The 27,286-nt window shown below is 36.9% G+C and overlaps 1 protein-coding gene across 1 annotated transcript in view; it reads right to left on the reverse strand.

Annotated features, from left to right (window-relative positions):
* LOC142235716 (uncharacterized) overlaps nucleotides 1-27,286 on the reverse strand; it is a 428,189-nt gene that overhangs the window by 197,460 nt on the left and 203,443 nt on the right. The window contains exon 12 of the mRNA XM_075306976.1: nucleotides 21,559-21,705. Within this exon, the coding sequence (XP_075163091.1) occupies nucleotides 21,559-21,705 (147 nt within the window). The remainder of the gene's footprint in view (nucleotides 1-21,558; nucleotides 21,706-27,286) is intronic.

Consider the following 27,286-nt stretch of genomic DNA (forward strand, 5'->3'; position numbering starts at 1 on the left):
ATAATGGCACATTTTGAAACAAAAAAGCCAAAAATGTCTCCAAGTGAAAACAATGAAATCAGTGAAGACACATGTAAAATTTTCGATGAAAACAAAAATGAATTGGGTTCAAATGAAATATATTCAAGTGAAAGTGAAAATGAATATATAGATATGGTCGATGATTATCGTCATAAAAATATGGATTTCACCCAAAATTTTAGCAAGTGGCTTATAAAATATAATATATACAACTGTGCTTTAAATGAACTTTTTCCCATATTAAGGCTAAATAAAATACCAGTTCCAAAAGACTGTAGGACACTAAAAAACACAAAATGAAGGTCTTGTACGTAAAATGGGTAATGGATTTTGTACACATTATGGTTTGGAAGACCCTTTAACGGATTTTCTTTTTCAAAATAAATATCCGTTAAATATAATTGAATTGGATGTAGACAGATTGTCTCTTTGCAAAAGGTCGAACAAACAGGTATGGCCAATTTTGTGTAACGTTCCGGATTACCCCAATGTAATGTTAATAGGGCTTTATGAAGGATATTCCAAACAAAAAGATTCAAACGAGTTTCTTTCGGAAATTGTTGAAGAATGGATTCCTTTACGAAAATAAAATATGTAAAGTCCAGCTTCGATGTTTCGTAATGGACGCACCTGCAAAGGCATTAGTTCTGGGTATTAAAGGATATTTTTCGTGGACGCGTTGTACGGAAAAATGAATCATCCTTAAGAATCGATTAGTGTGCCCTGTTTATGACACCACGAAACCAATGAGAGACAATGCATCTTTCCGAGACATATTGCAAGCTGAGCATCACAATAGACAGGACCGGAGTGTCCTGGAAGCATTACTCATTGACATTGTAACTCAAATTGGGTTAGACTATATGCATGTTATTTATTTGAGAGTAACTAGGACTTTATTAAAGGCTTGGACAAGATTAAAAGGGCATGATTTCTCTCTCCAATCCTGGAAAATTGAGCAGCTCTCAGAGAGGTTAATTAACATTAAATCAAACATCACAGCAGAGTTTCCCACGAAACCGCGATCCCTAGATGAATTGGAAAATTCTTATATTATGGTGCTTTTTTTCTAAAGAATATATTGTCTGAGAAGAGATACAATCATTTTGTTAAGGTTTGTGTTGTCATAAGAATTCTTGTGGACACATCGAATTGCAAAATAAATAATGCTTTCGCCCAATTTCGCCAATGTTCTCCAATTATATGATTTGAGCTTTTTAACTTGCAATTTCCATAGTCTTCTCCACATACACACGGATGCTTACAAATTTCGTGAATTAGACAGTGTTAGTGTCTTTCGATTTGAAAACGAGTTACAAAAATTAAAAAATCGGTTGGAAAAAGTAATAATGTTTGTTCACATTTATATAACAGAGTTAAAAAAATATTATTTTAGAAAACATTGACGTTACGGATGGTTAATTTTTCGGGAAAAAACTACCTTGTAAAGAATGCGATTGCTATTCGTATATAAAATTTAAAAAATTTAATAAATATTAGGAAAATTTTGAAAATCAACGATGAACCTTTATTTAAAGGAAATAAAATAAATAATTTCAAACCACGTTTTGCAACCCCACTAAGTTCAGAAAAACTAAAAATCTACGAAACCGATAATATAGAAAAAGGTGAAGAAATAGAATTTACCCTTAAAAATATTGCAAACAAAGCCATTGCAAAACATTACACAAAATTCAATAGCAATATTCAGTTTGGTTCATAATGGATAATGTAACCGAATTACAATAACTTTTTGCAGAAATTATAGTTGAAATTAAAAAAAATACTCTAAAAGGCGTAAAATTTTTCATTGACGAAAGTGACAAACAGTCATATATTCACCTACCGATACTTACGCAAGGTATGGTTTATCATAAATTTCTAACCAGACATTAATGACAATTGAATAAAAACTCTCAATTAATTAAATTCGTTTCTTTAAAAATTCATGAAGTAAAGTAAAGCACTGTGACGCTGGAAGTCGGTGACCCTTGTTTCCAGCCACACCTTTTTGCAGGAGTTTATGCATTTATGTTTTGTATTTTTTTTTTTTTTGTTAAGAAATCCTTTTAATTTTATTTAAATTGTTTAGTTTTCTTGTATAATATTGAATTTGCGTTATATTTAAGTAATTTTTTTTTGATATGAAATTACTAAATACATAAGTTAAATTGTTTCTCATAATAAGAATGAACTACCTTTTTTGTTATAAGAATTAGTATGGGCATTAACAAGACTGTAACATAGCGTAAGCAATTGAAGTAAAAAAATTACCGTTATAAACCAACAGCATCATAAGTGAGCAGCACCTATTACGTTTAGAAGTAAACAAGTTGCCGTTAGAACGCATAACGAGGAAAGGTATAAAAGGCGTGCAGTGTGTGAGATCGGGGCAGTCAATCAACAGCAGCCAAGAAGGACACATCGACGTGGTAAGTGGCTTTTAGAAGAACTTAGTGGCGACACGACTTAACCTAACCGACTCCAAAGCTAGAGGTGTGCGACACTCTAGCCACGTGTTCCTACTTTTCCCTCATCCTTTCCTACTCCACACTAGCCACGTGCTCCTACCTCCTTTCTTTCCCTATCCCACAACCAGTGGTGTGCGATCACTCTAGTCACGTGTTCCTACTTTCTTTCCTTATCCCACAACTAGAGGTGTGCGACCACTCTAGTGACGTGTTCCTACTTTTCCCTCATCCTTTCCTATTCCAAAGCTAGAGATGTGCGACCACTCTAGCCACGTGCGCCTACGTTCTTTCCTTATCCCACAACTAGAGGTGTGCGACCACTCTAGTAACGTGTTCCTAATTTTCCCTCATCCTTTCCTACTCCAAAGCTAGAGGTGTGCGACCACTCTAGCCACGTGCTCCTACTTTCTTTCTTTCCCTATCCCACAACTAGAGGTGTGCGACCACTCTAGCCACGTGTTCCTACCTATTCCCCCTTCTTTCTCCCACAGCTAGAGGTGTGCGACCACTCTAGCCATGTGTTCCTACATTCCTCCCCCCGACCCTTTTTTTCCCTATTCCAGGTGTGCGACCGCATTACCCAAGATCAAAATCTTGACCTACATTCAGTGAATCCCGTGTCCCTCCTCCTGCCGAAGTGTCTCCCGGTGATCAGAATCCCAATAACCTATTCCATCGTGTCCTGCCGTCTCACACCGCCAACAATCCCCGGAGTAGTGCACAGCTCTCCCGTAGTCTACACAACACCACTCCACCGCGGGAAAACGATACCAGCCCAGTAACAGTACACAACTTGAGGACCAATAGGTCTCACCCGCTCCTAACGACAAATAAAAGACTCTTAACTATTATTCCTTGATTTCCCTATCCCACAACTAGAGGCGTGCGACCGCTCTAGCCACGTGCTCCCACTTTCTTTCTTTCCCTATCCCACAACTAGAGGTGTGCGACCACTCTAGTCACGTGGTCCTACTATTCCCTCATACTTTCCTACTCCAAAGCTAGAGGTGTGCGACCACTCTAGTCACGTGCTCCCACTTTCTTTCTTTCCCTATCCCACAACTAGAGGTGTGCGACCACTCTAGTCACGTGTTCCTACTTTTCCCTCATCCTTTCCTATTCCAAAGCTAGAGGTGTGTGACCACTCTAGCCACGTGTTCCTACTTTCTTTCTTTCCTTATCCCACAACTAGAGGTGTGCGACCACTCTAGTCACGTGTTCCTATTTTTCCCTTATCCTTCCCTACTCCAAAGCTAGAGGTGTGCGACCACTCTAGTCACGTGGTCCTATTATTCCCTCATACTTCCCTACTCCAAATCTATAGGTGTGCGACCACTCTAGCAACGTGTTCCTACCTATTCCTCCTTCTATCTCCCACAGCTAGAGGTGTGCGACCACTCTAGCCACGTGTTCCTACAATTATTAAAGTTAATTTAGACAAAATATTAATATTCAATATAGTCTCTCCTACACTGAAAAATGGCATGTTCGGTTCCAAAGATTTTGTGTTTACACCAACGATTTTGATATTGATTCAGTGGCAAAGGAATCGTAGAATCGTAGTAAGGATACTTTTAAGACACAATTCACCCTTAAGTTTTGTGCCCTTGATACTATGAGACAAATTTTAATTTATTCATGCTTTTTTATCCATATGCTATCGGAGCAATTTAAAAACGTGTCAACGCCAATTTAATTTTTCAAATTCATACTTGACTTCCAGTCGAAATTATGCAATGTTTCAAGTAAAAACATCTTTGAAATAAAGTGTCTTTTATATTTTAAACACTTTTTGGTTTTGTAGACAAGATACAAGAATTTTTCAGAATTATTAAGGCCAAGTTTACCTTAGTCTAACAAAATTTTCTTTCGTGTAGAGATACCCATTTTTAAATCGAACCACTTAATTGTAAGGACAAAACGTCTTCATTGAAAAGTTTACCAACTTTTGGCCTCAGTACAATATTTTTCCAGTGTATTTAAATGTCGTTCATTCTAATAATTTGTAATGTAGACTAGGGAATAGAAAATATTTTACCTGGAACTTAAAGCTAAACAAATCGCAAAATAGACTGAATTATGGTATGCTTCTTAGTATATCATATGTCTCTTTACTAAAATATTTCTACGTAAAGACACTCTTGGCCATTTTTAATGGTTTTATTTTAATCTTTGTTAAATTACCTGTTTGTCCAAGAAACCAGTAATACAATGATTATCATAATTGGTAGGATTTATATAGAATCGTTTTTTATTTCCAAATAAAAAATGCTTGAAATATCATGTGAGATTTATTACAAATCAATAATCTACTTTTTCAAGTCCATGGAATATGTTTTTTATACCCACCACCATAGGATGAGGGGTATATTAACTTTGTCACTCCGTTTGTAACACATCGAAATATTGCTCTAAGACCCCATAAAGTATATATATTCTGGGTCGTGGTGAAATTCTGAGTCGATCTGAGCATGTCCGTCCGTCCGTCCGTCCGTCTGTTGAAATCACGCTAACTTCCGAACGAAACAAGCTATCGACTTGAAACTTGGCACAAGTAGTTGTTATTGATGTAGGTCGGATGGTATTGCAAATGGGCCATATCGGTCCACTTTTACGTATAGCCCCCATATAAACGGACCCCAAAATTTGGCTTGCGAGGCCTCTAAGAGAAGCAAATTTCATCCGATCCGGCTGAAATTTGATACATGGTATTAGTATATGGTCTCTAACAACCATGCAAAAATTGGTCCACATCGGTCCATAATTATATATAGTCCCCATATAAACCGATCCCCCGATTTGGCTTGCGAGGCCTCTAAGAGAAGCAAATTTCATCCGATCCGGCTGAAATTTGGTACATGGTGTCAATAATCTCTCAATCTCTCACAACCATGCAAAAATTGGTCCACATCGGTCCATAATTATATATAGCCCCCATATAAACCGATCCCCCGATTTGGCTTGCGAGGCCTCTAAGAGAAGCACATTTCATCCGATCCGGCTGAAATTTGGTACGTGATGTTAGTATATGGTCTCTAACAACCATGCAAAAATTGGTCCACATCGGTTCATAATTATATATAGCCCCCATATAAACCGATCACCAGATTTGACCTCCGGAACCTCTTGGAAGACCAAAATTCATCTGATTCAGTTGAAATTTGGTACGTGGTGTTAATATATGGCCTCAAACTCCCATGAAAAAATTGGTCTATATCGGTCCATAATTATATATAGGCCCCATATAAACCGATCCCCAGATTTGACCTCCAGAGCCCCTTGGAAGAGCAAAATTCTTCCCATTCGGTTGGAATTTGGTACGTGATGTTAGTATATGGTATCCAACAACCATGCAGGAATTGGTTCCTATCAGTCTATAATTATATATAGCTCCCATATAAACCGATCCCCAGATTTGACCTCCGGTGCCTTTTGGAGAAGCAAAATTCATCCGATCTGCTTGAAATTTGGTACGTGGTGGTAGTATATGATATTTAACAACCATGCCAAAAGTGGTCCATATTAGTCCATAATCGTACATAGCCCCATATAAACCGATCCCGAGATTTGGTTTTGGAACCTCTTGGAGGAGCAAATTTCATCCGAGTGAGTTGAAATTTGGTACATTGTGCTAGTATATGGTCGTTAACAACCATGCTTAACTAGGTCCATATCGGTCTATAGTTATATATGGCCCTCAGATAAATCGATCCCCAATCACCCAAAAATTGGTCCATATCAAGTTCATAATTGTATATAACCCCCATATAAGCGACCCCCATATTTCAATTCTGGCTCTCTACGTACAAAAAGTCCATGTCGATTCGTAATTATTTGTAGACTTAACTATACATAACTTTTTTGTCTAATATATACCATGTATGGACTAAATCACAATTTAGATAACGATGTTAAGAAGTTTTAAGATACCACAACCCAAGTAATTCTATTGTGGATGATAGTCTTTCGTAGAAGTTTCTACGCAATCCATGGTGGTGGGTACATAAGATTCGGCCTGGCCGAACTTGCGGCCGTATATACTTGTTTAGTTTAATATATACCACGTATGGACTATGTGGTATATATTACGGTTTTAGGTAGTTTTAAGATACCTGGCCATCGGCAAGTGTTACCGCAACCCAAGTAATTCGATCGTGGATGACAGTCTTCCGTAGAAGTTTCTACGCAATCCGTGGTGGAGGGTACATAAGCTTCGGCCTGGCCGAACTTACGGCCGTATATACTTGTTAAATAGATACACCACAACAAATCGGGCTTGATGACATATGTAATGAGCTTCGTGTCCAAAAAATGGGAAACCAACAAAGAGACGAATCTTACCATAAACTTATTAAAACATTAACAAAAGAGGTAATTTCCCTTCGAAATGAGGTGCGCGAACTTAGAACCATGTCCGATTTGGACGTAAATATGGAGAACATGCCAAACTACCATTTATTGCACTCGATGAATTTAAGGATTTTGACGACAAATTTAGAATCATAAAAGGTAGTTATTATATAACCTGTAAAGAAAAAATTTAATGGTTTCTTTTTTCATCTAGATGTTTGCCACTCAATTCATAGAAATGCAACTGACTTCGATATGAACAGAGATTCCAAGCAACATTTCCTACATGCCGAAGACCGTGTTAACAAAAAATTAAAAAAAAACTGCCAATCATTAGTATAAGTAGTCTGTAATTTTTAAACATTTAATTCGTTTTAAGCTATTTAAATGATAATCGATGAAATATCTCTTTTGTAGTTTTAGATGTACGTTAAACATTAATGAATTTAGCTGTAAGGAATTCATCGTAAATTAATACAAAACTTGATTCATATTTTAATTGAATAAAACATTTAGCATAAATTTGTATTTTAAAATTTTGTTTTTTCATACGAACACTTCAAACGTAAAACAATCTACATAGTTTCTTTTTGATGATACGTTTTAGAGACTACGATCATCTATCGCATAGTAGAACTGTTCTTCTCGAACGGGGAAACTAAGTAGATTAAAAAGCGACAAAAATTGATATTGAAGCTATATACTTTCTTCCAATAGAGATGAATCGATGTAGATACTCGCATATTATATCGCATAGTGGGAAATTTCATCCCGAGCAGTGACACTAATTCGATAAGAAGATGATATCGCATGCGAAAGTTTTTACTCTTTCGGCGAGTCGATTTGGTCACAACCGCGATACAAATTGTTTGTAGGGTAAGTACTCTATGTTCTCAGTGGTAATGGTATGCTAATGGGTTTGAAAGTATCCTAGATTTATAGTTGCATAGTCGCATGTAATCAGTGAGTGTAAACGTATTATCCCCCTTCCTCTCAGTCTATCTCATCACATACTTATAGTCACTACTGTATGATGTTTACCCATAGGGACCCTAAATATATGTAGAGAATATTTGCTAAAAATTAAATTTACATTCAAAAAGTGAAATTTAGTTTGACCCAAATGAACAGATACTGCGGTAATCTGCAATGCGTACATCGTAAAACTCCAGTTGGGGCAATGTAATAAAATCAAAAAAAAAAAAAAATTGGAAACTTAAAAGGGGAATCCAGTAATATTACACAGAAGATAAAGATGTTGTCTCTGTTTTACCCACATGAGGATTGATTCCGGCCTAAAGTTATGCAATGATAACCATTCTAAAAAAACATATTTAAATCCTATACAATAATTTTACAATCCACACATAAATTTATTTAGGAGTAGACTTTTTTACTAGCATTTAACATCATTTTGATTGCATTCAAAATTTATCGTATTTAGAAACACAAATAAATATGAATTTTTATTAATTTCATTTTTACCTTTAAGTCCGGTATTACGTTGGCATTATCGCGCTAAAATATCAATTTTCCGATGGTTACTTCTCTTTGATAATTCATTTTAAAGAAAATAAACTTTTTCAATTGTTGCCCCACCAAGCTAAAGGGTGATTCTTTTGAGGTTAGGATTTTCATGCATTAGTATTTGACAGATCACGTGGGATTTCAGACATGGTGTCAAAGAGAAAGATGCTCAGTATGCTTTGACATTTCATCATGTATAGACTTACTAACGAGCAACGCTTGCAAATCATTGAATTTTATTACCAAAATCAGTGTTCGGTTCGAAATGTGTTTCGCGCTTTACGTCCGATTTATGGTCTACATAATCGACCAAGTGAGCAAACAATTAATGCGATTGTGACCAAGTTTCGCACTCAGTTTACTTTATTGGACATTAAACCAACCACACGAATGCGTACAGTGCGTACAGAAGAGAATATTGCGTCTGTTTCTGAGAGTGTTGCTGAAGACCGTGAAATGTCGATTCGTCGCCGTTCGCAGCAATTGGGTTTGTGTTATTCGACCACATGGAAGATTTTACGCAAAGATCTTGGTGTAAAACCGTATAAAATACAGCTCGTGCAAGAACTGAAGCCGAACGATCTGCCACAACGTCGAATTTTCAGTGAATGGGCCCTAGAAAAGTTGGCAGAAAATCCGCTTTTTTATCGACAAATTTTGTTCAGCGATGAGGCTCATTTCTGGTTGAATGGCTACGTAAATAAGCAAAATTGCCGCATTTGGAGTGAAGAGCAACCAGAAGCCGTTCAAGAACTGCCCATGCATCCCGAAAAATGCACTGTTTGGTGTGGTTTGTACGCTGGTGGAATCATTGGACCGTATTTTTTCAAAGATGCTGTTGGACGCAACGTTACGGTGAATGGCGATCGCTATCGTTCGATGCTAACAAACTTTTTGTTGCCAAAAATGGAAGAACTGAACTTGGTTGACATGTGGTTTCAACAAGATGGCGCTACATGCCACACAGCTCGCGATTCTATGGCCATTTTGAGGGAAAACTTCGGAGAACAATTCATCTCAAGAAATGGACCGGTAAGTTGGCCACCAAGATCATGCGATTTGACGCCTTTAGACTATTTTTTGTGGGGCTACGTCAAGTCTAAAGTCTACAGAAATAAGCCAGCAACTATTCCAGCTTTGGAAGACAACATTTCCGAAGAAATTCGGGCTATTCCGGCCGAAATGCTCGAAAAAGTTGCCCAAAATTGGACTTTCCGAATGGACCACCTAAGACGCAGCCGCGGTCAACATTTAAATGAAATTATCTTCAAAAAGTAAATGTCATGGACCAATCTAACGTTTCAAATAAAGAACCGATGAGATTTTGCAAATTTTATGCGTTTTTTAAAAAAAAAAAGTTATCAAGCTCTTAACAAATCAATTTGCCAAAAATTTCAACTCCTCAGCACATGCTCTTTTTTTCAAATATCTATTCTCTTTGTTCCGAACGTCTATTCGCTTTACAACGAATACTCATTATACCCTAAACCACATAGTGGCCAGGGTAAATTAACTTTGATCTGCCAAAAAATGTGCCTACCAGAAATATTGACTTTAGACCCCATAATATATATATACGATCGACTCAGCGGTCGTAATTATTACCCGATTTCGACGGTACAGGGAGTTTCTTGGGCACAAGGATGAAAGCTATTGAATTTGGAAGAAATCGGATCAAATTTAGACATAGCTCTTATATATATGTATCGCCCGATTTTCCCAAATTTGGTCGCAAAACTCTTATTTATCAACCGATCTTACTCAAAGTTGGCTAAATGTAATCTTCTATAGCACTTACTATATGTGCAAAAAATCATCGAAATCGGTTCAGATTTAGCTATAGCTCCCATATGTATGTACCGCCCGATTTTTCTAAATTTGTCCATAAAACCCTTATTTATCAACCGATCTTACTCAAAGTCCTCTATAGTCCTAACGGTATGTGCAACATTTCATCGAAATCGGTTCAGATGTAGATATAGCTCCCATATATATGTAGCGACCAATTTTCAAAAATTTGCCCCTTACAACCTTATTTTTGACCGTAGCGGCGTCATTTACAAACCGATTTTACTCAAATTTATCACAAGGTAATCTCCTGTAATATCAACAAACCCTGCAAAATAAAATCAAAATCGGTTCAGATTTAGATATAGCTCCCATATATATGTGTCGCCCGTTTTTGAAAAAAATATCCCTTACAAATTTATTTCTGACCATAATAGCCTTATTTAGTATCCGATCTTATTCTAATTTAGCACAAGGTAACCTTCTGTGGTATCAACCAAATCTGGGAAATATCATCGAAATCGGTTCAGATTTAGATATAGCTCCAATATATATGCATCGATCGATTTTCCCAAATTTGGTCATAATACTCTTATTTATTAACCAATGTTGCTCAAATCTCAAATGTACATGTATGATTTAGACTTACATGTAGTTCTTAAATAAATCTATTATCCTATTTTCAGAATTTTGGTTTTATTACCCACACTAATTGAGCGATTTCATCTTTTTTTAATAATGGACTCAATATTAGTGGCATACTAACTCTGTAGGTTTAGAATCAACTATCGCTCCTAATATTAGACATTTCTGTTCAGATTGTGATAAAACTCCCAAGAACCCCTCAATATTCTTAAATGTGGAAATGCGGTTTTCCCCAAACCTATACCACAAACAATGTTTACTAATTCAGTAGGGGTGGTTTAGGATATGATATAGTCGGCCCCGCCCGACTTCTGCTTTACTCACTTGTTATACCCTCCACCATAGGATGGGGGTATATTAACTTTGTCATTCCGTTTGTAACACATCGAAATATTGCTCTAAGACCCCATAAAGTATATATAATCTAGGTCGTGGGGAAATTCTGAGTCGATCTGAGCATGTCCGTCCGTCCGTCCGTCCGTTTGTTGAAATCACCCTAACTGCCGAACGAAACAAGCTATCGACTTGAAACTTGGCACAAGTAGTTGTTATTGATGTAGGTCAAATGGTATTGCAAATGGGCCATATCGGTCCACTTTTACGTACAGCCCCCATATAAATGGACCCCCAAATTTGGATTGCGGGGACTCTAAGAGAAGCAAATTTCATCCGATCCAGCTGAAATTTGGTACGTGGTGTTAATATATGGCCTCAAACATCCATGCAAAAACCATGCGAAATCGGTGCATAACCATGCGAAATCGGTGCAGTATTATAGACAAATTTTGGGGAAAATCGAGCGATGCATATATGTTATATGGGATCTATATCTAAATCTGAACCGATTTGGTTGATACTACAGAAGGTTCAATTTTTTATAACTTGGTTTCTTCATACTTTTAAAGGGTAATTTTAACTTTTTTGTTTCAAATACGTTAAAAACGGAGTAAGAATTCATAAAGAGGTGAATTTTTGAAAATATTTGAGGTCAAACGTTTCCGACAAGCGTTAGAATTCGTTAAAAATTATAAAAATTATTTATTTGACAAAATATTACAGAATTTTTTAATGTACATCCAAAACATTGAATTCGGATCACACCTAAAGAAGTGATGCAAATTCAGTGCAACGGCTGTTGAAATGGAGGACTTCCGTCCTATGACAAGCCCATGTTAAATTCATCGCTTCTGTGTCAATTTTCCACCACTTCCGGATCCAAAAAGAACATTTTCATTACTTTTTTGGCGACGATTTTTTGCTGGGTGATTTTGATGATATTCTGCGTGTTTGTTTAATATTACAGGAGATTGCTTTGTGATAAATTGGAGTACGATCGGTTAATAAATGAGACCACTTTGGTCAAAATAAGTTTATTAGGGGAAATTTTCAAAATCGGGCGGTACATATATATGGGGCTATATCTAAATCTGAACCGATTTGGATGATATTTTACAGGTGTGATTGATACCACAGAAGGTTACCTTGTGCTAAATTTCTGTAAGATCGGTTAATAAATAGGGTTATTATGACCACCCTTTTGGAAAATCGGGCGATGTATATATAGGAGCTATATCTAAATGTGAACCGATTTCCTTCATTTTTTGCACATATAGTTAGTACTATAGAAGATTAGAGTAAGCCACCTTTGACTAAGATCATATAGTAAATAAGGGTTTTATGGTCAAATTTGGGAAAATCAGGCGATACATATATATAGGAGCTATATCTTAATCTAAACCGATTTCGATGAACACACTCGAAGAATGGTGAATTATATTAATTTGTGCCAAATTTGACGGCAATCTGTTAGAAAAGAAGCGCAATATGATGTGTTTGATCCGATTTTTTTTTCCAAATTCCATATTCGTCCTTGTAGCAAAAAAACACTCTGTACCAAATTTCATCGAAATCGGAAAATAAATGCGACCAAAATCCTATGAACATCAAATATTTGGACGGGCGGATGGACACCAAGGGCCTGGATCGATCTATCTCATCTTCAAACTTGTCTGCTGGCAGGACAAAAGATGAGTGTGTGCAAAATTTTAGCATGAAGGCTATAGCGTGATTACAACATAAAGACTGACAGACGAACATCGTTGGAAATCGATGTGGTACAAATGGATGGGCAAACTTTTTATATTCTCATCACTTTCCTTTGGGGAGGGGTATAAAAAGGAAAAACAAGCGTAAAATTGTTAAGGTCAATGCCATATTTTCCTTTTGAACTCTTTTATTCCTTCACTCTTTTTGATACAATATACTTAGATATTTTTTCTTGTATTATTTTTTAAACGTGAACATTTTTAAAGATGTCTTATATGAAACAAAAATAAAATTTTTACAAACTTTTATTCTAGACATCGTACAGTGACATAAGAGACCATCGAAATGTAAAATAATTTAGAAAATAGTAATTTTAACATTTTTTGTTTTAAATAGGATTAAAACAGAGTAAGAACTGTTAAAATGGTGCAAATTATTTAAATTTTTTCGACAAAAATGCAAGAAATGCTCCGTACTAGAAAACTTGAAAACACTGAATTCAAATCACACCTTAAAAAGTAAAGAAAATTCAGCGCAACGGCTGTTGAAATGCAGGACATCTGTCATATGACAAGCCCATGTTAAATTTTGCGCCGATTTTGCACCGTATCCAAAAAGAAAATTTGCACTACTTTTTGGCGACGCTTGTTTTCTTGGGTTTTGGCTTAAACACAAAGAATCTTAAAAAAATTGTATGAAAACTATAAAATTTTGTGTCGTAAATTAATTAAATTTTTAATTGAAGCAATAAAATATAAATTGAAAGTATCGAAAAAATCAATTAATTTTTAATCAAATATATTTCCAATTATTTCTGTGATTGATACTATCATTATCGTGATTGAAGCAATTTCAATTAAAAAACAAGTAAGGAAAGTCTAAAGTCGGGCGGGGCCGACTATATTATACCCTGCACCACTCTGTGGATCTAAATTTTCGATACCATATCACATCCGTCAAATGTGTTGGGGGGCTATATATAAAGGTTTGTCCCAAATACATACATTTAAATATCACGCGATCTGGACAGAATTTGATAGACTTCTACAAAATCTATAGACTCAAAAATTAAGTCGGCTAATGCACAAGGGTGGAACACAATGTTAGTAAAAAAATATGGGAAACATTTAAATCTGAAGCAATTTTAAGGAAACTTCGCAAAAATTTATTTATGATTTATCGCTCAATATATATGTAATAGAAGATTAAGAAAATTAGAGTCATTTTTACAGCTCTTCGACTAAGCAGTGGCGATTTTACAAGGGAAATGTTGGTATTTTGACCATTTTTGTCGAAATCAGAAAAACATATATATGGGAGCTATATCTAAATCTGAACCGATTTCAACCAAATTTGGTACGCATAGCTACAATGCTAATTCTACTCCCTGTGCAAAATTTCGACTAAATCGGAGTTAAAAATTGGCCTCTGTGGTCATATGAGTGTAAATCGGGCGAAAGCTATATATGGGAGATATATCAAAATCTGAACCGATTTCAACCAAATTTAGCACGCATAGCTACAATGCTAATTCTACTCCCTGTGCAAAATTTCAACTAAATCGGAGTTAAAAAATGGTCTCTGTGGTCATATGAGTGTAAATCGGGCGAAAGCTATATATGGGAGATATATCTAAATCTGAACCGATTTCAACCAAATTTGGCACGCATAGCTGCAATGCTAATTCTACTCCCTGTGCAAAATTTCAACTAAATCGGAGTTAAAAATTGGCCTCTGTGGTCATATGAGTGTAAATCGGGCGAAAGCTATATGTGGGAGCTATATCTAAATCTGAACCGATTTCAACCAAATGTGACACGCATAGCTACAATGCTAATTCTACTCCCTGTGCAAAATTTTAACAAAATCGGAGCAAAAAATTGGCCTCTGTGGTCATATGAGTGTAAATCGGGCGAACGATATATATGGGAGCTATATCTAAATCTGAACCGATTTCAATAAAATTTGGCACGCTAGACTACACTACTAATTGAACTCCTAGTGCAAAATTTCGACCAAATTGGGGTAATACTCAGGCGTCTGGGGCGTATAAGTGCATATCGGGCGAAAGATATATGGGAGCTATATCTAAATCTGAACCGATTTCTTCCAAAATCAATAGGGTTCTATTTTGACCTAAAACACATACTTGTGCCAAATTCGAAGTCGATTGGGCTTAAATTACTACCTAATCCCTTGGTTACAAAAATGTGTTCACGGACAGACGGACAGACGGACAGACGGACATGGCTATATCGACTCAGGAACCCACCCTAAGCATTTTTGTCAAAGACACCATGTGTCTATCTCGTCTCCTTCTGGGTGTTGCAAACATATGCACTAACTTATAATACCCTGTTCCACAGTGTGGCGCAGGGTATAACAAGTATATACGGCCGTAAGTTCGGCGTATGTACCCTCCACCATAGATTGCGTAGAAACTTCTATTAAAGACGACCATCCACAATTAAACTACTTGGGTTGCGGCCGATGGCAAGGCATCTTAAAACTTCTTAACATCATCTTCTAAATTGTAAGTTAGTCCATGCACCCAGAGAAGGAATATGATCACCTCAAACATGTTTTAAGAGCAAAATGTTATTTTTGGGTGGTGACCATGTAACATGGTTTTCGCAACCATGTTATTTTTTCGGAAAGCATGTATCTGATTTCGGCAAGCAGGTTATATTTGACGAGAAAATAAAATTTTAGTGACAAACATGTTACATGGTTACCATACAAAAATAACATTTTGCTCTTGAAACATGTTTGAAGTGATCATTAAGGGTGATACGGTCAAAATTTGGTCAATATAAACTTGACGTATTTCTTTCAATTTTGCATTTAAAAAACCTGAACACCCCTCATTTTGAAGGTGTGTGTGTAGAATGTTGCTCCTATTTTAATTTTGGAATTCACTCTTCAGTTGTCAAAATGCCGTCCAAGCAAGAAGAGCAGCGTATCAAAATTTTGCCGCAAATAAGCTGGGTGTATCGTCTACAACCGTGGATCGAGCCAAAAAAACGAGCCGGACTATCCACTTATAAAAAGGTAGTGACTCCAAATCGCGATGATAAACAAAATACGACGGCCAAAGCGCGATCCCGGAGGCTGTACACGTCGATGCTGACGAAGTTTGACTGCGTGGTAATGGACGACGAAACCTACGTCAAAGCCGACTACAAGCAGCTTCCGGGACAGGAGTTTTGTACGGCAAAAGGAAGGGGAAAGGTAGCAGATATTTTCAAGCATGAAACTGTCAAAGTTCGCAAAGAAATATCTGGTTTGGCAAGCCATCTGTACCTGTGGCTTGAAAAGCAGCATTTTCATAGCTTCCGGGACTGTCAACCAAGAAATTTACGTGAAAGAGTGTTTGAATAAACGTCTGCTGCCTTTCCTGAAGAAACACGGCTGTTCCGTACTGTTTTGGCCGGATTTGGCATCTTGCCATTACGGTAAAAAGGCCATGGAGTTGTACGCCGCCAACAACGTGCAGGTGGTTCCCAAGGACAAAAACCCTCCCAACACGCCAGAGCTCCGCCCAATTGAGAAATACTGGGCTATTGTCAAGCGGAACCTAAAGAAGACCAAACAAAAACTGCTAAGGACGAGCAGCAGTTCAAGGCAAACTGGCTTTCTGCGGCGAAGAATGTGGACAAGGTGGCTGTACAAAATCTGATGGCAGGTGTCAAGCGTGAGGCCCGGCAATTCGGATTTGGACAAGCGAAAGCCTAACTGAATATTTTTCCTGAATTTTATACTAATTGAACTTGAAAAATAAATTTAATTTGATTTTTTAAATAAACGATTTCACCGATTTACACGCGTTTTCCCTTGACCAAATTTTGACCCTTTTTTCCTTCTCTGCGTGTGCGGGATATAGTAGACAAAAGAAAGGTCGACTAAATACGTACATATTCAGTTCTTGACCCGTATATATAGGGAAGAAATAATTACGAACCGATATGAACTTTTGTGTGGTAATTATAGAGCCATAATTGAAATATCGGGGTCGATTTATATGGGGGCTATATACAATTATGAACATGAGTGTACCAAAACTGGCAAATTTTTTACTGTTTGGTAGAGTGGTAGAAGATTTTACAAAATATTCCTCTCCAACTATGAAATGCTTCATAAATATTCTTTAGAAATAAAATTTTGACAAAATTCTCTACAGAAATAAAATTCTGATAAAATTTTCTATAGAAATAAAATTTTGACAAAATTTTATATAGAAATAAATTTTTGACATAATTTCCCAACGACATAAAGTTTTGACAAAATTTTCTATAGAAAAATAAAATTTTGACAAAATTTTCTATGGCAGTAAAATTTTGGTAGATTATTTTTGGCTCGAGTCGCAATCGTGATTTTTCTGTGATTGGAGATCGGTTTATTTGGGGGCTGTATATAATAAAGATCGATACGGACCAATTTTGGCATGTTTGTTATCGGCCATACACTAGCGAAATATACCAAATTTTAACCGGATCGGATGAATTTTGCTCCTTTAATAGGCTTCAGAGGTCAAATCTGGCGATCGGTTTATATGGGGGCTATATATAGTTATGGACCAATTCTGGCATGGTTGTTAGAGACCATATACTAACACCACCTACTAAATTTCAATCGCATCGGATGAATTTCGCTCCTTCAAGAGGATCCGGAGGTCAAATCTGGGGATCGGTTTATATGGGGGCTATATATAATTATGAACCGATATGGACCAATCCTGGCATGGTTGTTAGAGACCATATACTAACACCATGTACCAAATTTCAACCGGATCGGATGAAATTTGCTTCTCTTAGAGGCTCCGCAAGCCAAATCTGGGAATCGCTTTATATGGGGCTATATATAACTACGAACCGATATGGATCAATTTTTGCATGGTTATTAGAGACCATATACTAACACCACGTACTAAGTTTCAACCGGATCGGATGAATTTTGTCCTTAAAGAGGCTCCGGAATTCAAATCTGGGGATCGGTTTATAAAGGGTGGTTAAATTGTAAGGGCCGATGTTTAATGTGAACCACACCTAAACGCCAAGTTTTTTTCCGAATTTTATTTGACATTTCTCTATTTCAGACTTACTCAATTTGAACCATGGACGTCGTGAATGGGCAGAATGGTTCCAAGAAATGGCAACAGTGGATGATCAATTTTCGAAGAAAATCATCTTCAGTGATGAGGCACATTTTCCCCTGAGTGGATTCGTCAATAAACAGAATTGCTGCATTTGGGCGAATGAGAATCCGAGAGTGATTGTCGAAAAACCAATGCACCCACAAAGAATGACTGTTTAGTGCGGTTTATGGGCTGGCGACATCATCGGGCCGTATTTCTTCCAAAATGAGGCCGGTCAGGCAGTTACTGTGAATGGTGTTCGCTATCGTGAGATGATAACGAACTTTTTATGGCCCGAATTGGAAGATATGGATGTGGATGATATGTGGTTTCAGCAGGACGGTGCCACTTGCCACACAGCTAACGAAACAATGGCTCTTTTGCGCAACAAATTCAATGGCCGTGTTATCTCACGTAATGGCGATGTCAATTGGCCGCCAAGATCATGTGATTTGACACCGTTGGACTTTTTTCTTTGGGGTTATTTGAAAGAAAAGGTGTACGTCGATAAGCCAGCAAAAATTCAAGAGCTAAAGGATGAGATAATTCGGCACATTAACGGCATAGAACCTCCATTATGCCTCAGCGTCATCGAAAATTTGGACCATCGGATGAAGGTATGCCACCGAGGTCGCGGCGCCCACTAGGCCGATATTTTGTTCCATACATAATTGAGTAATACCAATATATCATAATAAATGAAATTTGCTTCTCTTAGATGCTCTTCAAACCAAATCTGGGGATCGGTTTATATGGGGGCTATATATAATTATGGGCCGATGTGGACCAATTTTTGCATGCTTGTTAGAGACCATATACCAACATCATGTACCAAATGTCAGCCGCATCGGATTAAATTTGCTTTTCTTTGAGGCTCCGCAAGCCAAATCTGGGGATCGGTTTATATGGGGGCTATATATAATTATGGACCGATGTGGACCATTTTTGCATGGTTGTTAGAGACCATATACCAACACCATGTACCAACTTTTAGCCAGATCGGATGAAATATGCTTCTCTTAGAGGCTCCGCAAGCCAAATCTGGGGGTCCGTGAATATGGGGGCTATACGTAAAAGTGAACCGATATGGCCCATTTGCAATACCATCCGACCTACATCAATAACAACTACTTGTGCCAAGTTTCAAGTCGATAGCTTGTTTCGTTCGGAAGTTAGCGTGATTTCAACAGACGGACGGACGGACGGACATGCTTAGATCGACTCAGAATTTCACCATGACCCAGAATATGTATACTTTATGTAATGTAATGGGCCATATCGGTCCACTTTTACGTATAGCCCCCATATAAAGGGACCCTCAGATTTGGCTTGTAGAGCCTCTAACAGAAGCATATTTCATCCGATCCAGCTGAAATTTTGTACATGGTGTTGGTATATGGTCTCTAACAACCGTGCAAAAATTGGTCCACATCGGTCCATAATTATATATAGCCCCCATATAAACCGATCCCCAGATTTGGCTTGAGGAGCCTAAAAGAGAAGCAAATTTCATCCGATCCGGCTGAAATTTGGTATATGGTGTTATTATGTGGTCTCCAACAACCATGCAAAAATTGGTCCACATCGGTCCATAATTATATATAGCCCTCATATAAACCGATCTCCAGATTTGGCTTGCAAAGCCTCAAAGAGAAGCAAATTTCATCCGATCCGCCTGAAATTTGGTACATAATGTTGGTATATGGTCTCTAACAACCATGCAAAAATTGGTCCACATCGGTCCATAATTATATATAGCCCTCATATAAACCGATCTCCAGATTTGGCTTGCAAAGCCTCAAAGAGAAGCAAATTTCATCCGATCCGGCTGAAATTTGGTACATGGTGTTGGTATATGGCCTCTAACAACCGTGCAAAAATTGGTTCATATCGGTCCATAATTTTATATAGCGCCCATATAAACCGATCCCTAGATGTGGGTTCTGGAGCCTCTAAGATAAGCATATTTCATCCGATCCGGCTGAAATTTGGTACATAATGTTGGTATATGATCTCTAACAACCATGCAAAAATTGGTCCACATCGGTCCATAATTATATATAGCCCTCATATAAACCGACCCCCAGATTTGGCTTGTGGAGCCTCTAAGAGAAGCATATTTCATCCGATCCAGCTGAAATTTGGTACATGGTGTTGGTATATGGTCTCTAACAATCATGCACAAATTGGTCCACATCGGTCCATAATTATATACAGCCCCCCATATAAACCGATCCCCAGATTTGGCTTGCGAAGTCTCCAAGAGAAGCAAATTTCATCCAATCCGGTTGTAATTTGGAACATGGTGTTAGTTAGTATGATCTTTAACAACCGTGCCAGAATTGGTCCATATCGGTCCATAATTATATATAGCCCCCATATAAAACGTTCTCCAGATTTGACCTCCGGAGCCTCTTGGAGGAGCAAAATTCATCCGATCCGGTTCAAATTAGGAACGTGGTGTTAGTATATGGTCGCTAACAACCATACCAAAATTGGTCCAATCACACAAAAATTGGTCCATATCGGTCCATAATCATGGTTGCCACTAGAGCCAAAAATAATCTACCAAAATTTTTTCTATAGAAAATTTTGTCAAAATTTTATTTCTATAGAAAATTTTTTCAAAATTTTATTTCTAGAGAAAATTTTGTTAAAATATTATTCGGTTCATAATAAAATTTTCATCTTTGTCAAATTTTTATTTCTATAGAAAATTTTGTCAAAATTGTATTTCTATAGAAAATTTTGTTCAAATTTTATTCGGTTCATAATCATAGTTGCCACTCGAGCCAAAAATAATCTACCAAGACTTTATTTCTATAGAAAATTTTGTCAAAAGTTTTTTTCTATAGAAAATTTTGTTAAAATTTTATTTCTGTAGGAATTTTTGTCAAAATTTTCTTTCTATAGAAAATTTTGTCATACAATTTAGAAGATGGTGTTAGGAGGTTTAAGATACCTTGCCAGCGGCAAGCGTTACCGCAACTTAAGTAATTCGATTGTGGATGGCAGTGTTTAGAAGAAGTTTCTACGCAATCCATGATGGAGGGTACATAAGCTTCGGCCTGGCCGAACTTACGGCCGTATATACTTGTTTGAGATTTAGATGCAACACCCATATTTATAAATATGTCATCTTTTTAAATAAAATAAAATAAAATAGTGTAATAATGTCCAAATTTGGTTCTTCCCCACTATTTTATGACTGAAAACGATAACATAATTTAAAAATCTACTAATATCCATATTTGAGAACAAATGTTCCACAGTGCATTGATATCATTCCCTTTTGGGAATGTCTCGCATACAATTCCATTATGTATTCATATCAAGTTAAGAGTCCAAAAGTATGCTAAACTTTTTTTTTTGTATCTTTAAAGCCTAAAAACACACACAGTTGGCTGCACATTCTTGTTGAGTCAACACTCCAATAGAAACACTCGAACTGTTTCGTATGTTTTCAGAATGTTTTGGGCGTTTAGAATATTTGCGAGTTCAAGTATGGGGCCTATTCGAGCGTGCATAAATTTTGTGTAGGTTTTGTATTGTGTTTGTTGATTTAGTTGTACTTACGCTATCGCATCAATCATATCTAGACCCATTTCAACAGCACAATGGGCATGATCCGGCCTCGGCTCTGGTAGCCCCGAGACGCAGTAATAACAATCACCCAATAATTTAATACGCAAACAATGGTGTTCGGCTGCCAATCGATCAAATCTGTTAAAGAAACAAATAGAAAACATATGGATAAAATATGAAATACTACACAAAAATACAAAGTGGAAGATACACAGTGAGATCAGAAGGGGTTTAATTAAGAACAAATTGAATTTGTCATGTAAACATTTTTGTACTCCATATCAATTTTAAGCCAAAAAGTGTGAAAATGTTTTGTTTTTGGATCCAGAGGTTTTACAAAATTAGCGCAGGAGTGGTGGGCTTGTCATAGGGCGGGTGTCCACCATTTCAATAGCCGTTGCATTTAATATGCGTCACTTCTTAAGGTGTGATCCGCATTCAGTATTTTGGATGTGAATTAAAAAATTTTGTGATAGTTTGCCAAATAAATATTTTTTTATAATTTTTTTTAAGATTTTGAATGGATTCTAAGAAAATTGCGTTTTACTAAAGTCTACTTCACTTTAGTACTCCTGAAAGAATGTTCAAAATTAATTAAATCGTCGTTAATATTGTTGAGTTTTTGCATCTTAGCTATAAAGCTAAAAGGCGTTTAAAAATAGGAGACTTTTTAACACTTTATTTTAGAATAGCATAATTTCTACTTGAAGCCGTGCCTGAATTACCCCCTATTTTCATGAAGCTCCGTTAGTGCTACGTTAGCTAACGGACTTTTAAACCAAACTATAGGCATATCTGCCATCTTGCCTATATATTCCATATGCAAGTTAGGAATTTAATTGCTGAAAATTTTTCAGTTAACGTTAACCGGAGAGAAGATATTTGCAATTTATTTTCTGTTAACTGGCAGTTAAAGCCTAACGGAGCTACATGAAAATGGCCGTTAGGAAGTTAATGTAATCGTTAACACGTTTTTAATCAGTTTTGATAGCACACAAGAAAAAAGCTGGGAAATTGATAAATTGAAATTTGTTTCCTATAATGAAGTACGCAAAACTCAAATTTAAAAGATAAATGTATCTTAAGTGAGTCCTTCCTACAATTTTCCGCTTCTTTGGTTCGGAATCAATACCAAAATCATTAGTTTAAAGACAAAACTTTGGAACCGGACATGAATAGTCTAAGTGAGTCCAAAATTTCCGGCTGCCTCTATACCTAACCGAATCTATGCAATTTTTTGAGATAACAGTCAATTTTTCAAAAGTGAGCTCTTGTAACACTTACACCAAAAGAAAAAGTAAATTTTTTTATAGTGAGAATGAACTACCTCGTTGGAAAATTGAACTAAATTATACTCCACATTTTGAGATTCTCACAGCGTTGTTAAAACCTGGAAAATTTTACATCGTTGTGTATTTTTATACCCACCACCATAGAATGATGACGGGGTATAATAAGTTTGTCATTCCGTGTGTAACACATCCAAATATCGATTTTCGACTATATAAAGTATATATATTCTTGATCAGGGAGAAATTCTAAGATGATATAAGCATTTCCGTCTGTCTGTCTGTTGTAATCACGCTACAGCCTTCAATAATGGGGCTATCGTCTTCAAATTTGGCACAGATTTGTTTTTTTGTTTGCAGGTAGGTCAAGTTCGAAGATGGGCTATATCGGACCAAGCTTTGATATAGTCCCCATATATACAGACTTCCCGATTTGGGGTCTTGGATTTATAAAAACCGTAGTTGTATCCAATTTGCCTGAAATTGGAAATCTAGAGGTACTTGAGGACCATAAAAAGGTGTGCCGAAAATGGTGCCCATCGGTCCATGTTTTGGTATAGCCCCAATATAGACCGATCTCCCGATTTTTCTTCTTGGGCATCTAGAAACAGTATTTTCTATTCGATTTGCCTCAAATTAAAAATCTGGGACTATAAAGAGGTGTGTTGAAAATAATGAGTATCGGTTCATGTTTTTGTATAGCCCCCATATAGACCGATCTCCCGATTTTGCTTCTTGGGCTTCTAGCAACTGTATTTACTATCCGATTTGCCTGAAATCGGAAATCTAGAGGTATTTTGGGACCATAAAGAGGTGTGTCGAAAATGGTCCGTATCCGTCCATGTTTTGGTATAACCCCCATATAGACCGATCTCCCGATTTTGATTCTTGGGCGTCTAGAAACTGTATTTTCTATCCGATTTGCCTGATATTGAAAATCTAGAGGTATTTAGGACCATAAAGAGGTGTATCGAAAATGGTCCGTATTGGTTCATGTTTTGGTATAGCCGCCATATAGACCGATCTCCCGATTTTTATTCTTGGGCTTCTAGCAACTGTAATTTCTATCCGATTTCCCTGAAATTGAAAATCTGGAAGTATTTTTGGACCTTAAAGAGGTGTGTCGAAAATAGGGTGTATCGGTCCATGTTTTGGTATAGCCCCATATAGACCGATCTCCCAAATTTACTTCTTGGGCTTCTAGAAACTGTGTTTACTATCCGATTTGCCTGAAATTAAAAATCTAGAGGTATTTTAAGGCCATAAAGAGGTGTGTCGAAAATGGTCCGTATCGGTCCATGTTTTGGTATAGCCTCCATATAGACCGATCTCCCGATTTTACTTCCTGGGCTTCTAGAAGCTGTGTTTACTACCCGATTTGCCTGAAATTGGAAATCTAACGTATAGGTATTTTGGGACCATAAAGATGTGTGCTAAAATTGAGTTGTATCGGTCCTTTTTTATACCCTCCATCATAGCATGGGGGTATATTAACTTTGTCATTCCGTTTGTAACACATCGAAATATTGCTCTAAGACCCCATAAGGTATATGAATTCTAGGTCGTGGTGAAATTCTGAGTCGATCTGAGCATGTCCGTCCGTCCGTCCGTCTGTTGAAATCACGCTAACTTCCGAACGAAACAAGCTATCGACTTGAAACTTGGCACAAGTAGTTGTTATTGATGAAGGTCGGATGGTATTGCAAACGGGCCATATCGGTCCACTTTTACGTATAGCCCCCATATAAACGGACCGCCAAATTTGGCTAGCGATTGCTCTAAGAGACGCAAACTTCATCCGATCCGGCTGAAATTTGGTACTTGGTGTTAATATGTGGTCTCTACCAACAATGCAAAAATTGGTCCATATCGGTCAACTTTTACGTATAGCCCCCATATAAACGGACCACAAATTTGGCTTTGGATTGCTCTAAGAGAAGCAAATTTCATCCGATCCGGCTGAAATTTGGTACATGGTGTTAGTTGTGGCCTGTAACAACCACGCATTGGTCCATATCGGTCCATAATTACATATAGCCCCCATATAAACCGATCCCCCGATTTGGCTTACGGAGCCTCTAAGAGAACCAAATTTCATCCGATCCGGCTGAAATTTGGTACATGGTGTTGATATATGGTCTCTAATGACCATGCAAAAATTGGTCCACATCGGTCCATAATTATATATAGCCCCCATATAAACCGATCCCCAGATTTGACTTCCGGAGCCTCTTAGATGAGCAAAAGTTATCCGATCCGATTGAAATTTGGTACGTGGTGTTAGTATATTGTCTCTAACAACCATGCCAAAATTGGTCCATATCGGTCCATAATTATATATAGCCCTCATATAAGCCGATCCCCAGATTTGTCCTCCGGAGCCTCTTGGAGGAGCAAAATTCATCCGATCCGTTTGAAATTTGCAACGTGGTGTTAGTATAAGGCCGCTAATAACCATGCCAAAATTGGTCCATATCGGTCTATAGTTATATATAGCCGATCCCCAATCACACAAAAATTGCCACTCGAGCCAAAAATAATCTACTAAAATTGTATTTCTCTAGAAAATTTTTTCAAAATTTTATTTCTATAGAAAATTTTGTCAAAATTTTATTTCTATGGACAATTTTGTCAAAATTTTGTTTCTATAGAAAATTTTGTTAAAATTTTATTCTGTTCATAATCACACAAAAATTGCCACTCGAGCCAAAAATAATCTACTAAAATTGTATTTCTCTAGAAAATTTTTTCAAAATTTTATTTCTATAGAAAATTTTGTCAAAATTTTATTTCTATGGACAATTTTGTCAAAATTTTGTTTCTATAGAAAATTTTGTTAAAATTTTATTCTGTTCATAATCATGGTTGCCACTCGAACCAAAAATAATCTACCAAAATTTTATTTCTACAGAAAATTTTGTCAAAATTTTATTTCTATAGAAAATTTTGTCAAAATTTTATTTCTATAGAAAATTTTGTCAAAATTTTATTTCTATAGAATTTTTTTTCCAAATTTTACTTCTATAGAAAATGTTGTCAAAATTTTATTTCTATAGAAACTTTAAACTTAATTATATACGTATTTAATCTGTCACGAAGTTTTAAGATACCTTGCCATCGGCAAGTGTTACCGCAACCCAAGTAATTCGATTGTGGATGACAGTCTTCAGTAGAAGTTTCTACGCAATCCATGGTGGAGGGTACATAAGCTTCGGCCTGGCCGAACTTACGGTCGTATATACTTGTTTGGTGTAACCCTCATATAGACCGATCTCCCGATGTTACTTCTTGGGCGTCTAGAGACTATATTTTCTAGCCGAACATGCCCGCCTTGCATACACAAGGTCGTGGGTTCGATTCCTGCTTCGACCGAACACCAAAAAGTTTTTCAGCGGCGGATTATCCCACCTCAGTAATGCTGGAGACATTTCTGAGGGTTTCAAAGCTTCTCTAAGTGGTTTCACTGCAATGTGGAACGGACTCGGCTATAAAAAGGAAGTCCCTTGTCATTGAGCTTAACATGGAATCGCGCAGCACTCAGTGATAAGAGAGAAGTTCAGCAATGTGGTATCACAATGGACAGAATAGTCTAAGTGAGCCTGATACATCGGGCTGCCACCTAACCTAACCTAACCTTCTAGCAGATTTGCTTGAAATTGAAAATCTAGAGGTATTTTAAGATCACAATTAGGTGCGTCGCAAATGGTGTCTATCGGTTCATGTTTTGGTATAGCCTCCATATAGACCTATCTCTCGACTATATTTCCGGGACTTCTAGAATCCGTAGTTTTTATCAAATTTGCCGGAAATTAAAAATCTAGAGGTATTTTAGGACCATAAAGAGGAGTGTCGAAAATGGTCTGTATCGGTCCGTGTTTTCATATAGCCCTTATATAGACTGATCTCTCGATTTTACTTCTTGGGGTTCTAGTATTCGTAGTTTTCACCCAATTCGTCTGAAAGTGGAATTCTAGAGGTATTTGAGGATAATTTAGAGGTGGTGAGTATTGGTCCATGTTTTAGTATAGCCTCCACATAGACCGATCTCCAGATTTAACTCCTTGGGCTTCTAGAAACTGTAGTTTGCACAAAAATGTAAATATACTGGAATTTTAGACCCTGAAAAATCTGTATCACATTTATTTTTACCGGTCCGTTTGATAATGCATTGATATAAATCGATTTAACTTCTTAAGGGTACACCCAAAGAAAAAATATTTTCCTCCGGAATGAAATTTTAGACAAACGAAATTCCCCTTTCGTATAAAGTATTTTCGTTTAGAGCAAACTAATCCGAATTCTTGATAAGCGATTCAACGATTGTCTCTAAAATTTGTGTCAAAAGAAAACTTTGCTTATCTAAAATTTCGTTCCTCAGCAAACACTCCTTTCAGGGTAGAACAGGCGCACTTATCATGAAAATTGCTTGA

This window comes from Haematobia irritans, chromosome 4 (genome assembly GCF_050003625.1).
Source record: "Haematobia irritans isolate KBUSLIRL chromosome 4, ASM5000362v1, whole genome shotgun sequence".
NCBI classification, from domain to species: domain Eukaryota; kingdom Metazoa; phylum Arthropoda; class Insecta; order Diptera; family Muscidae; genus Haematobia; species Haematobia irritans.